Source organism: Nyctibius grandis, unplaced genomic scaffold (genome assembly GCF_013368605.1).
Source record: "Nyctibius grandis isolate bNycGra1 unplaced genomic scaffold, bNycGra1.pri S41, whole genome shotgun sequence".
Lineage (NCBI taxonomy): Eukaryota > Metazoa > Chordata > Aves > Nyctibiiformes > Nyctibiidae > Nyctibius > Nyctibius grandis.
In genome coordinates this window covers 350,238-364,637 of record NW_027167475.1, presented here as the reverse complement: position 1 = coordinate 364,637, position 14,400 = coordinate 350,238, and the positions used below count along the sequence as shown (strand labels likewise).

Sequence of the window (14,400 nt, the reverse complement as noted above, 5' to 3'; positions counted from 1 at the left end):
CATGGGGTTGTTCTTGCCCAGATGCAGGACTCTACACTTGCCCTTGTTATAGTTCATTAAATTTCTCCCCGCCCAACTCTCCAGCCTGTCTAGGTCTCTCTGAATGGCTGCGCGGCCTTCCCGTGTGTCAGCCACTCCTCCCAGTTTGGTGTCATCAGCGAACTTGCTGACAGTGCACTCTATTCCCTCATCCAAGTCATTAATGAATATATTGAATAGTACTGGTCCCAGTACCGACCCTTGAGGGACTCTGCTAGACAAAGGCCTCCAACTGGTCTCTGTCCCATTGACCACCACTCTCTGGCTTCTTTCCTTCAGCCACTTCACAATCCACCTCACTACCCGATCATCCAGACCACACTTCCTCAGTTTAGCTGCGAGGATGCTGTGGGAGACCGTGTCAGACGCTTTACTGAAATCGAGATAGACCACATCCACAGCTTTACCATCATCTATCCACCGGGTTATGTCCTCATAAAAGGCTATCAGGTTGGTTAAGCATGACTTCCCGTTGGTGAAGCCATGCTGAGTGCCCCTAATGATCCCCCTATCCTTGATGTGCCTAGAGACAGCACCAAGGACAAGTTGTTCCATTACCTTTCCGGGGATGGAGGTGAGGCTGACCGGTCTATAGTTACCCGGGTCCTCCTTCTTGCCCTTTTTGAAGACTGGAGTGACATTCGCTTTCCTCCAGTCCTCAGGCACCTCTCCCGTTGCCCACGACTTAGCAAAGACGATGGAGAGTGGCCTAGCAATGACTTCTGCCAGCTCCTTCAGCACCTGCGGGTGCATCCCATCAGGGCACATGGATTTATGGATGTCCAGATTGCTTAATTGGTCCCTGACCCAGCCCTCATCAACCAAGACAGATTCCTCCTCTATCCTGACTTCTTCTGAGGCCTCAGGGGTCCGGGGCTCCTCAGGACAGCCTCCAGCAGTATAGAGAGAGGCAAAGAAGGCATTCAGTAACTCCGCTTTCTTTTTATCCTCTGTCTCCAGGGCCCCCACCTCATTCATCAGTGGGCCTACATTGCCTCTAGTGTTGGTTTTACTTGCAATGTATTTGAAGATCATCAACCACACTTGCACAGAAGCAGGGTCATACAGCGAGCAGCACAACCATGGGGGGAATTACGATCACTAGAGACCACCCGAGACCCTTCCCCAATTTAGTACGCATGTGCAAAGACAGTTACGTAATATATTAGCATATGCATAAGGTTTCTTGGAGTAGGCGGGCTTTTCTCAGAAAATGTATGAATATTCATTTTCCTATAACGTATATAATGAGTGTGATTTTGTCCCTAGGTGGACATGTTAGGTGGAGCGATCCCCCATGTCCCTTGGCTGAATAAAAGTAATGCCTGCTCGTTAATGCTAAACCCAGCGTTGAGGAGTTTTATTCCCGATTTCGGTGACAGTAATACCATTAAGGCCCAAGACATTTGTCTTGACACTGAACAAAATCTTTGTCATTCTGACACACATCCTGATGAAAGCCCTGAGACTGTACTTATGTGCATTGGAAATGGATGTGCTCATATGAGAACCCTTTGTGAGTCTGTATTTATAGACAACATCACTGTAGGTATACACAATCATTCAAATAGCTGTATTTGTAGTTTCAATGACATTATGGGATGCGACTTTAACTGTTCAGCTCCTGTCACATCCCACCAATTACTACAGTCTAACTATACATTGTATCAAGATCTATTGCCTACCCTCATGGGAACGAAACTCACATGGGTAAGAAAACTGTTGCAACATGACCATTTTCAAGAAGGAAGAAAAGGAAGACCCAGGGAACTACAGGCCAGTCAGTCTCACCTCTGTGCCTGGCAACATCATGGAGCAGATCCTCCTGGAAACTATACTGCGGCACACGGAAATCAAGGAGGTGATTGGTGACAGCCAACATGGCTTCACTAAGGGCAAATCATGACTGCAAAATGTGGTGGTCTTCTATGAAGGGGATACAGCGCTGGTGGATAGGGGAAGAGTGACTGATGTCATCTACCTGGACTTGTGCAAAGCATTTGACACTATCCTGCATGACATCCTTGTCTCTAAATGGGAGAGACAGGGACTTGACGGATGGACCACTCGGTGGATAAGGAATTGGCTGGATGGTTGCACTCAAAGAGATACAGTCAACGGCTCGATGTCCAAGTGGAGACCAGTGACGAGTGGCGTTCCTCAGGGGTTGGTGCTGGGACCGGTCCTGTTTAACACCTTTGTTGGTGACATGGACAGTGGAATTGAGTGTGCCCTCAGCAAGTTTGCCAATGACACCAAGCTGTGTGGTGCGGTTGACACGCTGGAGGGAAGGGATGCCATCCAGAGGGACATTGACAGGCTTGAGAGAGTGGGCCTGTGCAAACCGCGTGAAGTTCAACAAGGCCAAGTGCAAGGTCCTGCATGTGGGTCGGGTCAGTCCCAAGCACAGATCCAGGCTGGGCAGAGAATGGATTGAGAGCAGCCCTGAGGAGAAGGAACTGGGGATGATGGTTGACAAGAAGCTCACCATGAGCCAGCAATGTACGCTTGCAGCCCAGAAGGCCAACTGTATCCTGGGCTGCATCAAAAGAAGCGTGGCCAGCAGGTCGAGGGAGGGGATTCTGCCCCTCTACTCCACTCTCGTGAGACCCCCCCTGCAGTGCTGCGTCCAGCTCTTGGGGCCCCAACATAAGAAGGACATGGAGCTGTTGGAGCGAGTCCAGAAGAGGGCCACAAAGATGATCAGAGGGCTGGAGCACCTCTCCTATGAAGACAAGCTGAGAGAGTTTGGGCTGTTCAGCCTGGAGAAGAGAAGGCTCCGGGGAGACCTTCTAGCAGCCTTCAGGTACCTGAAGGGGCCCTTCAGGAAAGTGGGAGAGGGATGTTTTACAATGGCATGGAGTGATAGGATGATGGGGGATGGTTTTAAACTGAAAGAGGTGAGATTTCAATTAGATATTAAGAAGAAATTCTTTCCTGTGCGTGTAGTGAGACTCTGGAAGAGGTTGCCCACAGAAACTGTGGATACCTCCTCCCTGGCAGTGTTCAAGGCCAGATTGGATAAGGCTTTGAGCAACCTGGTCTGGTGGAAGGTGTCCCTGCCCGTGGCAGGGGCGTTGGAACTAGATGATCTTTAAGGTCCCTTCCAACACAAACCATTCGACAATTCTGTAATTCTCTGAATTTCACACTCAATTATACACCTTAGGAGCTGCTCATCACTTTGGAAGGACCAGGGAGGTTTTTCAGCATGTCCATCGAGAGCCACACAAAAATGGTGCTGAAGTAAAGCAAATGTCAAAATTAGGATGAAATTTGCCTTGAGGGGGTGGGAAATTGGTCATTAGGTGCATGTGAGCATTGGTGTCTCAGGGAAAGGACATCTCCAGAGACAGGGCTGTAACTCAGTCCCTGCTCCATTGGCCTACCCAAGCATGTCCATCACCAGCAGCAATGCCCACCACTGCTCTCAGTACCCCCCCTTGCAGTGATGTAGGCATAGGAAAGGAGGAGGTTTGGTTTGTGGTGCTAAAATGCACTAAAAATGAAAAATGAAGAGAGTTGGTGCCTGTTCAGAGCTGGAGTGACCAACCTGCGCCTTGCTGGGGATTGCTCTGCCAGCAGAAATGAACAGGAACCCAAAAACCCCAAAGCAACCGACATGTGCTATGCTACAGTCCTCTGTATGGATATAAGGGATAAATATTTCTGTCTGAGTCACCTTTCATCTGCCAGGAAGCCCAGAACAGAGCTAGGACACTCATGACCACCCCCTGAGAGGCCTCCAACTCTCTTTTTCTCAAGGCCTTCTCCACGTGGCTCAACACCCGCGCATACATTTTTTATAAAGGGGACTGCATACATGTGAAGTGTTAAATTAAACAAAATAATTTCATTGTAAACAACATTTTTAAAGCCACCTTTAACTGCCTTAGACAAGTGGGACTTTCAAAACAGCAGAGCAGTACACTGTGTTTGTCCCCAAGTCGTTTTGAGTTTGCAATTTGACAAAAGAGGAACAAACTGAAAGGGAATCAATCCAAGACCTTCTTGGAACAGCCCCAAATTCATCAATGGAAGAGATAAAGTCATGATTAGGAGACCAGTCAAAGTCCCTACAAGAGGGACAACAGTCTTCTGCACCAGGTCTCAGTTCAATTCACCTGCTGCTCCTTGAAGAGTTGCTCATGTCTTTGAGGGCACTGGAGCTGCCATCACTCTTCCTTCTGTGTGATATTGAGTTTGCAGCATTGAAAGTTATAGAATCAAGTCCAACCATTAAACTATCACTGCCAAGTCCACCACTAAACCATGCCCCTGAGAGCCACGTCTACATGTCTTTTAAATCCCTCCAGGGATGGTGACTCCACCACATCCCTGGGCAGCCTGTTCCAATGCTTGACAGCCCTTTCAGTGAAGAACATTTTCCTGACATCCAATCTAAACCTCCCCTGGTGCAACTTGAGACCGTTTCCTCTCGTCCTGTCGCTTGTTATTTGGGAGGAAAGACCAACACCCGCCTCGCTACTACCTCCTTTCAGGTAGTTGTAGAGAGCAAGGTCTCCCCTCAACCTCCTTTTCTCCAGACTAAACAATCCCAGTTCCCTCAGATGCTCCACATAAAACTTGTGCTAGAGACCCTTCACCACCTTCTTTGCCCTTCTTTGGACTCGCTTCAGCACCTCAATGTCTTTCTTATAGTGAGAGGTCCAAAATTGAACACAGGATTCGAGGTGTGGCCTCACCAGTCCTGAGTAGAGGGGGACGATCACTTCCTTAGTCCTGCTGGTCACACTAGTTCTGATACAAGACAAGATGCTGTTGGCCGCCTTGGCCACCTGGGCACACTGCTGGCTCATATTCAGATGGCTGTTGACCAACACCCCCAGGTCCTTTTCAGCCGGGCATCTTTCCAGCCACTCTTCCCTAAGCCTGTACCATTGCGTGGGGTTGCTGGGACCCAAGTGCAGGACCTGGTATGACAGCCTGAGTGAGCCTTCTTTGAGGTCTCCCTGCTGAGCAGCTGCCTGCATGGCGGTGATCTCCCCTTGAGCTGGGACGCCTCTTGAGGTTACTCCTCTTGTCAACTGCAGATCTTTGGTGAGTGACCAATGTCACACATAATCTGGTATAATAGTGCACTAAGATTTAGTATTGGTAACTTTGATTTTGTATTGCTACACTTTGATGCTGCATTGCTCTCTCGGGCATGATTCCCATAGGCCTGGTGAGGAGGTCTCTAGAAGACGTGGGTCAGATCCCCCAATGGCATGTTCTGAGCATGGCAAAATGCTCCCAGACCGGCCTGCTGCCATTACTGCCTTTCTGTGCCCCAGGCCACCCTGGCTTTAGATGTTCTCCGGGCCTTCAGATGAAGTGAGAAACTAGGTGCTCTGGGAGGGAAGAGATCGTCTCCTGGAGGAAGCATGCATGAAAACACTCTATGGCAAGCATCTTGCATGAAGGGCTTTCAAAATGCCACAAAATTGTACGTGGGGACACTACACACCCCTCTTACTTTGTTACAATAGGAACGTTAAAGTATTTGAGAAAGATCCCCCACTACTTCCAACAGCGAAATATGACAGATACCAAGCCCATCAGTATCGATATCATTATGTCGATCCAGGACATGTAGCTGTTCTTGGTGGTGCAATATTCCTGCTCCAGTCTCCTGTTCACCAGTTGCATGTAGTTGGCTTTGTCAAAGAAGCTATCGTTGAGCAACACACTCTCCTCCTGTGAAGACAGGCAGGTTGTCATCAAGGAGCAAGGGGAGAGACCCAGCTGGGATCCCTTTGCCATTCCTGCCTGTTAGCCACATCTTGGCCCCTGCACTCTCCCACTTGGTACCTTTGATTTATGGCTCATCATCTTCTGGTGCTCCTCCAGCTGCTTCGCACAGCTCTCCTCCAGCTTCTTTCTCAGCTGAAGTTTGTGCTCTTCGCAGCTGCGTAACTGGTCCTGCAACTTCTGCTTGTCTTCTGCCTCCTACTTCCTCTGGACCTCCCTCTCCTGCTCAGCTCTCTCACTCCGGTCTTGCTCCCCTGGTGACAGAGAAACAAGGGTCTTGCAAGGGCAGGAGCTGAGCGCACAAGCCCCCAAGGAGTCCTGTTGTCCCACTCCAGCATGCTTGCCCCTCTACAGGCAGTGGCATTTCTCCAGACCACAAGTTACTTTTCAGCTCCTTGTCCTTCTCTGTCAGGGAGATGTCTGCGTTGAGGATGACTTTGGCCACAGCCTGTTTTCTTTGGAGGAACTCCTGCAGGACAGCATCAGCCTGGAGGACCACAGGTAGAAGAGGAGTCAAGGGGAGAAAGAGCAGCTGGGGAGAAACGGTATCTTGGGGGAAGGGGATGGGACATGGAGCCTCTCCCCTTGAAGGGGAGCTGCTCTTGTTCCTACCTTCACCCCTTTCCCAGGAAGTTCCCGATATTTCCCCACCAGTGCCTGCTCGTCTCCTTTGAACAGCTCGTAACCCCCTGGCACACTGTAGGCACCATCTCTGATTCGTCTCTCCATGTCCTGGGAGAGGTCCTTGAGAGCAGCCTCGCACTTGACACGGGACGCCTGCTCGTTGTCCGTGCAGAACTTCTCCTTGACCTGCTGTACCTGGCGCTGTGTGGAAAGATGCAGAGGGAAGGCGTCAGCCCAGGCTGAGCTGCATCCACCACTCTCATGCTAGGCAAAAATCAAGCCAGGTCAACACGGGAATTGGGATCTCCAGTCTGGGGGGTAATCAGCTGGGAAGTGACAGATGGGGAGGGCCTTCTGCACCCACAGACATCTCTGCACCAAGGTGCACAGGGGCAGAGAGCATGCCAGGGACCACGGGCTTCACAAAACACAGGGACAAGAATTCGTCAGCAGCACAGGGGAGGTGTGGAAGGCTACAGGCTTCGAGCCAGGGCACAGACACATCTGGGTGCAGCAAGAGAACGGGCAGGGCTGAGGTTCATCCCCGTTGTAGCAAATCTTTAGAACCCAGGGAGAAGAGGGAGCACAGCAGGGACAGCTTCCAGAATGTGGGAGCGGGCATTGGGACTGTGTCTTCTGGAGAGGACAGAGCAGTGTCGTCTGGCAGGCAGATCCCTGTCCCGCAGGACCATGCTATTTTCCCAGAGCTAAGGGGATGATGGTGTACGTGGGGGAATTCTGACTGGGCTGGGGATCACCTACTATGAGACCTGCCTGGAAATAGCAGATGTCATCATCGAATGCCCATGCCATGAAGAGCTTCAGTGCCTCCTGCTCGCACTTGGTGTGCAGCTCCAGCAGCTCCTGAAGAGTCTCCATGGGCATCTTCGCCCGCTGCTTCATCAGATCCTGGTACAACGTCACAGCCGCTTTCACTGCTGCTGTGTTCTCAATCTCTGCCAGGGCGACCACCGCACTCTCCAGGCACGGCACTGCCCCGCTCTCGATGGCCTTCACGTAGGTCTCTGCCAGTTTCCCCAGCACTGCCAAGGACGACCAAGGATGAGACATCTGCAGCCTGAACAAAATGCAGGCTCCCATTCACCCTGGACCCTGCCATATCCCTGCTGCCTCCCTCCCACACTCTTCCTGAACTTCTTTTCCTAACTCTTTCCCACTCTGCCTGCAACATCCAGAAGCTCCAACTCCAGCTCCATGGACAGCAGCCAGCACAAAAGCTCTCCCTTTCCCCACCTGCCTCATTTGACTCTGCATTGGATCCTGCCCCACACACAGGACCAAGAGCTGCTGCCCATCCAACCCTCTGCACAGCAGTACTCACTGTTCCCTGTTACCAAGTGGCCGCCACGGACGGTCTTAGGTGGAGACTTTTCCCAGATGTGGCTGCAGAATTTCTCCACCTGCTGCAGGAATTCAGGCTCGATCTCATCATCCTGAAGCTCCTCCAAGTGGTCCAGGTCCCTCTTTCTGGCCGGTGGGTCAAAAACAAAGCACTTGCGACCTGGAAAGAACTGGTGGATGCATTCCCGGGGCTGGTTGTAGCGTTCGATCTCCGGGCTGCTACCTGTGGGGTAAGAGGACATGGAGCAAGTTCACCAGGCTTGGGCTGTTGTTGAATTACACTCCAATGCTGCTGTGTCTGAGGCTGGACATCTCCAGCAGCACAGCACCATTCCCTTACCAGCCTTTAACTTCAGTGCATTCTCCAAGTATTCGTCCTCAGAGATTTCCTTCCCATCTACCTCCAGCCGCAGTGTGAAATCCCGGACAGCCCAGACAAAAGTCGGGAAGAAGAGGACAAATTTTTCTGAATCCTTCAGTTCATCTTCACTCTTCTCGGGTGCTGCTTTCAACTTGATATGCTCAGACAGCTTCACCACATAGCTGGAGAGCTTGCTAAGGAAACAGGGACCTCAGGTCTGAATGCAGGGGCATCGCCATCCTGCAACCACTCAGCACTTCATGGGGAAGAGAGGAGACTCTGCAGGGACAGAGAATGGGCTGGAACCACCAGAGGGAGGAGGGAGAAAAACCCTCAGCCCTGAGGTCCATGACATGGGACCCCTAAGGACTCAAAGCATGTCACTGGGCACCACCAGAAGGTTCTGCAGCTGTTTGAGGAGCTGGGATTTGTCAACCCCTAGCCCACCACACCGGGAGAGGAGGGCATCCCCTGGTGCTACTGTCCCACCAAGGATACTGCAGCTGGTCCATGGCTTGCTGGTCAATGGTGCCTTTGCTGTTGTAGATCAGGGTGCTGGAGAGCAGTACAGTCAGCACAAAGATCCATGTGTCGTTCTTGTTGTCGCCCTGGAACAACAACCCTTGGCTCTTACCAATAACAGCCCCTGAGTATGAGCAAAGCCCCGAATCCCCACACCCTGAATGCCCCTAACCAACAGGCCATGGCAAGACCAGTTTTTGCAGAGACCCATCCCCATGCCATATCCATGTCTTTCTGTAGCTGGCCTTAACCTCAACTCTTACCTCTCAGGGTCTGTCAAACTTATCTACCCCGACCTCCTTCCCCATGGCCTCTGGCTCTTCCCAGCACACAGGCCAAAGGCCACCAGGGGTGGTGGGAACGCCTTGACTCTGATCACCATGGTTGGGCCCTCAAGAGCTTCCACAAAGTGCTGGGAATGCACAAAGGGACCTTCTGCTTCTTCCACACCTTCTCCACATCTCCCAGCCCTTCAGTGTCCAGCAGCACCAGAGTGTGTCCAGGCTTGCAAGGGTGAGGTACACACCACATCCAGATACCTTTGGTGTGGGACTGCACGCTGGAGCCCAGGGAGAAACCTGTGGGGAGGACGCAAGGGTCTCAACAGTGTTAAAGACAGAGTAGGAAAACCCAGGTCCCTTGGCCATGCTGTGCTGGGACCTCCCTCACCTTTCCTCTGACGAGCCAGCCTGTTCATGAGGTACGACTTGCCAGTGCGGTACAGCCCTGCGATGGCCACCACAACCACAGGCTGGGTGACCTTGGACAGCACCTGCAGGGCTTCCTGCTGGACCACCAGCCCCTTCCTCTGGCTGTTCTCAATGAGGCAGACAGGCACTGGCATGAGGATTCTGGAAGCCATTGCTGACAGCGAGCACGGCCTGCAGAGGAGAAGGCGAGACAGGCTGGTTAAGAAGGTGGGGACACCCCACAGTCCAAACACGGACAGTCATCATCCCACTTCATTTTTCGAAGCAAACCATGCATTGCACCAAATTCCTTCCACCACGCCTCCTCTTTTTGCCCCTCGCAAGTGATGCTGTGAAGGCAACACTGACGCTTAGCAGACGTGCACTGCCCCTTCCCGTTTGCCTGGTGACAGAAATAGCTCAGTTTCTGAAAGCCCAGTGGGACAGTGAGAGTACTCTGCATTATGTCCTGAACACCAGTTTAAAGCTTGCTGTGTGGTTAATCATGCAAAAATGGGTGTGGGACACAGCAATGGCCTCAGACAGGGCTCTAGAGCAACAGGAATGATGGGAGGGTCACACCAGCTGCAAGGAAAGGACATGTTAGTGGCTAAATTGAAGCTTAGGAGAGGTGTTTATGAATTGCTTCATTAATTTCTTATGCCTGACCCCATAAAACCCCTCTCACCCTCCACCGTGCCTCTCACAGGGACATGCTTGGTCCTTGCCCTCACAAGGCTCCCATATCTCCTTTCCTCCTCCTGTGCATTGGTGGGTGATCCCCTTCCCACACTCCAGTGTTTTGGATTTGGGCTGAAAGTAGTGTGGACAATACAGGGATGTTTTCGTTATTGATGAGCAGTTCCACAAAGGAAAGGACCGTAAAAGTGTCTCACCTGCAGGGAGGAGCGGACAGGACAGGTGACCCAAACCTGACCAACGGGGTATTCCATCCCACACACATCATACTCAGTTTAAAGCTGAGGGACCATGAGGGTCGCGCTCTGTGCCCCCATGGCCGGCGTCCAGGGAGGGCTCTGCCCACACTCCTGCCTTCGCTGAACCTGATCCACATTCCTGCCTGGTGCCGCGTCTGATTCGGGACTCCCCAGTGCCTGCCCTGCAGTGTCAGCAGTGACGTGGTCGTCATCGTGGGGAGCTCAGTAGTGGTTTTGTATCTAGTTCATTATTTATTATCCTCTTTTTCCTTGTTATTGTTTATTAAAACCATTTTAACTTTCCAACCATTAAGCCTCTCTCCCTTTTTTCGTTTTTCCCTCTGGGGAAGGAAAGGGTTAAGAGAGAGCGTCTGTCGACCAACCGCTAAACCTCTGCCCAGCCTTAAACACTGACAGATTTATTGGCACCCAATGTGAGGCCCGAGAGGGGCAGCCCCTGAACAATTTGCATCCCCACTGCGGTGGGAGGAGACCTGGACAGCTCAGTCCAGGGACTATCAGATTTCTTCTTGGACAGTGTCCAGGGGTTGGAAGCTAAAACAGCTTGCAACATGCCGATCTTTGTTGCTGGGCACAGTTCTTCCTTTATCGTGTTTTTGTAGAGTTTTGTTCCCAGTTAAGTGTCCTAATACTTTTCCTTTTTTCTGCTAAGCTGCCTCTGCCAGATTTGGGGAATTTGGGATTTTCTTGGGACCATCATAGCAGCATGCTCCTGTTATTGGTTTTCCCAAATGTCCCTGTCACTTGCTGGGGTTGCTGTCACTTGCTGGTGTCAGAAGGAGTCGTTCCACAGCCCGGCTGGCCAACGCTGCTTGTGGGGGTGGGGAGGAGGGATTAGAGCAAGGGACTCACCGTCGTCTTCGTCAGCAGCTCTGGGCTGAAACAGCTTTGCTGCAGCCTGGGTCCTGCTCTGCCTTTTCTCCTGTGCCCTTGGTCCGTCTCCTCCTGTTCCGGGATATAGTGTGAGTCAGAGACCGAAAGTGAAAGTCACGGACTAGGAGGGAGGAGGAAAACTCCCTCATTGGCTGGTGGTTTGAGCCTGGCCAGCAGCTAAGCATGAAAACTTGGGCAGGCGAGATAAAGGCGGTTTAATAAGTGAGGGAACAAGAACAAAAAACAAGTGATGCAAAAGCAAACCCTCACCACCTCCCAGCTGCCCAGACAGTTTCAGAGTTACACCCACCTTAAGAGATATTCCCCCACCCCTTCTTCTGTGATCCCACTTTCTTATTGCCTAGCATGTTGTTATCTAGCGTGGAAGGGTGGTGAGAGAGAGGAGCAGGTTGCCCAAAGAAGTTGTGGATGCCCCACAGAAGTTGTGGTTGGCCCATCATTGGAAGTGCTCAAGCTGAGGCTGGATGGGGCTTTGAGCAACCTGATGGACTACAAGATGTCCCTGCTCACATCGAGGGGGTTGGAGTAGATGATCTTTGAAGGTCCTGGCCATGTTCCCTCCCAACCTCTTGCCCACCCCCACCTACCTCACTGCGCGGGGCAGAGTGGGAAAGAAGAGAAGGCCTTGGTGTTGTGCAAGCACCGTTCAGCAGCAGCCAAAACATCTGTGCGTTATCAACGCCCTTCTAGCACAACGGGCTTGCGATGAAGAACATTAAGAAGGTTCCCCCTTCCCCCTTATATCCACCAAGTGGGCCCCTCACCTCCCCATCCCTACCGCTCCAACTCGACCTCCGCATCGCCCTGTCCCCGCTTGGAGCACCAGCACACATGCTTCCTCTTCTCCTCCACCCACAGACATGTCCCCTCCATCAGCTCTCTCACCCACACCCCAAAAGTCCTGCCATGGCCTCTGCTGCTCTCCCACATGTGCATCTTCCCCCAGATACTTCTCCCCATGCCCATTGTAGATGTGCCACCACCCCCATGAGCCTCTCATCTGAGGGCCTGCCAAGAAACACCCTGGTCAGCCCCTAAGCCCCCGTGCCCCAACATGCACCCCACCTCCCCCGTGTTCCCCTCTTGCAGACACGTACCATGGTCCCACCGCACTCGTGCCCCTTGTGCAGCCCTCGCACAAGGACACGCACTACTGACACACAGACGTGCTCCTCAGTGCCCCCCCTCAAGCAAACCTCAGCCCCTGTTCTCCCATGGGCACCTTGTTCCCCCAGCATCATGGACATGCTCCGGACCCCATTTCACTCACTGACCCCTGTACCTCCTCCCCTCTCAAAAGGATGCCCACGCCCCCTTCAAAACACATCCCATCCCCCATGGACACCCCCATCACCCCCCTTGCAGAAACACCATTGCCCCCTTCCCCTCACATACCCGCATGGCCCCGTTCCCATCTCTCTCACACAGGGGCATGAACCACCCCCCTAACGCATGGGCACCCCTCATCCCTGTTTCCCCCTGCTCTCCCCTCAACATGCCCGCTCCCCATTTCCGCCCACACAAGCGTGGGGGGTAGATCCAATGCCCACATCCCAGCCCTCTGACCCAACTGACAGGTCCCCTGCTCCATCTCAACACACACTGCAAACACCCAGAACTGACACGCTCATCCCACTGCCACCCCAAACTCATGGTGTCCCCTCATTCAGGTGCCCAGGACACTTGTCACCCCCAGTAACCCAGCCCAGACCCAAGGACCCCCTCCTCGCTTGCTGCTCCAGCTTCAAGTTTGCTGGTGAGTGCACACGTGCACAGCAGGGTTGAGGAAGACAGAATCACAGAATCACAGACTGGTTGGGGTTCGAAGGGACTTCTGGAGATCATCCAGTCCGACCCCCAGCCAAAGCAGGGTCACCCAGAGCACGTCGCACAGGCTCATGTCCAGGTGGGTTTTGAATATCTCCAGAGAAGGAGACTCCCCACCCTCCCTGGGCAGCCTGTGCCAGGGCTCTGGCACCCTCAAAGTCAAGAAGTTTTTCCTCATATTGAGACAGAACTTCACATGCTTCAGTTTGTGCCCGTTGCCCCTTGTCCTGTCACTGGGCACCACTGAGAAGAGTCTGGCCTCATCCCCTTGACACCCACCCCTGAGGTATCTGTGAGCATTGATAAGATCCCCCCTCAGTCTGCTCTTCTCCAGGCTGAACAGCCCCAGCTCCCTCAGCCTCTCCTCGTAAGAGAGATGTTCCAGTCCTCTGACCATCTCCGTACCCCTCCGCTGGACTCTCTCCAGTAGCTCCTTGTCTTTCTTGAACTGGGGGACCCAGAACTGGACACAGTTATTCCAGGTGTGGCCTCACCAGGGCAGTGTAGAGGGGGGATGATAACTTCCCTTGACCTGCTGGCCACACTCTTCCTCACGCACCCCAGGACACCATTGGCCTTCCTGGCCCCAAGGGCACATTGCTGGCTCATGGGGAACTTGGTGCCACCAGAACTCCCAGGTCCTTCTCTGCTGAGCTGCTTTCCAGCAGATCAACCTCCAGCCTGCTGCACATTGCCAGCCTCTGGACAGGTGCCAGGATTCCCATTGGTGTGACCTCCTTGTGGGATGCTTCACCTCTGGAGCCGTGTCTCCACCTCCCCGCAGGCTGGTTCTTCAAGCTCCAGTGCCAGGTTTAGCTCCTACGCATCCCTATGCTTCTGCACCAAGGAAGCATGAGATCTTCAGCACCTGCTGCCACCTGGGACCTCCGTAAGAGCCAGGTATCATCTGACCTTGGCTCATGACACTCAAACCAGTGCCTCCACCCACCCCAGGTGCCTCCAAACTATTTAAGTCCCTCTGTAGAAGCCATATTGGTGGCCGGACGCTGAGGAAAAAGGCACGACTGGATCATCACGGCACTGAGCAGGCTGTTGCCTGGTGTGTCCATCCTTCCTGGAAGACCGAGTGCTCATCACCTCATCGTTGTCATCGGGTTTGGTGGCCGAGTGCTACTGAAGGTCAGGGAACAGCTTCTCCTCCTGAAGCCTTGGGCTTGGATGCAGCAGCAGGAAAAAACAGTTTTAAAGGTCTTAAGGAATTCCTACGGTTCCAAGATGGTGTCATCAAACTGTGTCTCCTGTAACTTCCAACATGCCCGATGCCTGTAGACATCCCTCAAGCTGGATCATGATCCTGGAGCTGTGAGGAACCCCGGAGCAGCATGAACCAGCCCCTCTGAAGGTAAGC

At 52.7% G+C, this 14,400-nt stretch overlaps 1 protein-coding gene across 2 annotated transcripts; it reads right to left on the bottom strand.

Moving 5' to 3' along the window:
• Positions 1-5,563: 5,563 nt before the first annotated feature.
• LOC137677237 (guanylate-binding protein 1-like) lies at positions 5,564-11,258 on the bottom strand. Of its 2 annotated transcripts, XM_068424522.1 has the most exons (11): positions 11,163-11,258; positions 10,040-10,164; positions 9,332-9,543; positions 9,113-9,240; positions 8,639-8,748; positions 8,120-8,322; positions 7,760-8,002; positions 7,192-7,460; positions 6,406-6,618; positions 5,854-6,280; positions 5,564-5,739 (listed from the first exon to the last, which is right to left on the bottom strand). In XM_068424522.1, the coding sequence occupies exons 3-10, from the start codon at positions 9,522-9,524 to the stop codon at positions 6,029-6,031; spliced, it is 1,611 nt and encodes a 536-aa protein (XP_068280623.1). In that variant the 5' UTR covers positions 9,525-9,543; positions 10,040-10,164; positions 11,163-11,258; the 3' UTR covers positions 5,564-5,739; positions 5,854-6,028. The 2 variants fall into 2 exon arrangements, with proteins under 2 accessions (XP_068280623.1, XP_068280622.1); XM_068424521.1 differs by lacking the exon at positions 10,040-10,164.
• Positions 11,259-14,400: the final 3,142 nt, after the last annotated feature.

Bases quoted from the DNA above. Each gene is read 5' to 3' on its own strand.
- LOC137677237 (XM_068424522.1), bottom strand. From the start codon at position 9,524: ATGGCTTCCAGAATCCTCATGCCAGTGCCTGTCTGCCTCATTGAGAAC. The intron at 8,003-8,119 runs GTAAGGGAATGG...CTTACCCCACAG, and splicing joins TGCACTGAAGTTAAAGGCTG to GTAGCAGCCCGGAGATCGAA. The intron at 6,281-6,405 runs GTAGGAACAAGA...GTGGTCCTCCAG, and splicing joins TTCCTGGGAAAGGGGTGAAG to GCTGATGCTGTCCTGCAGGA.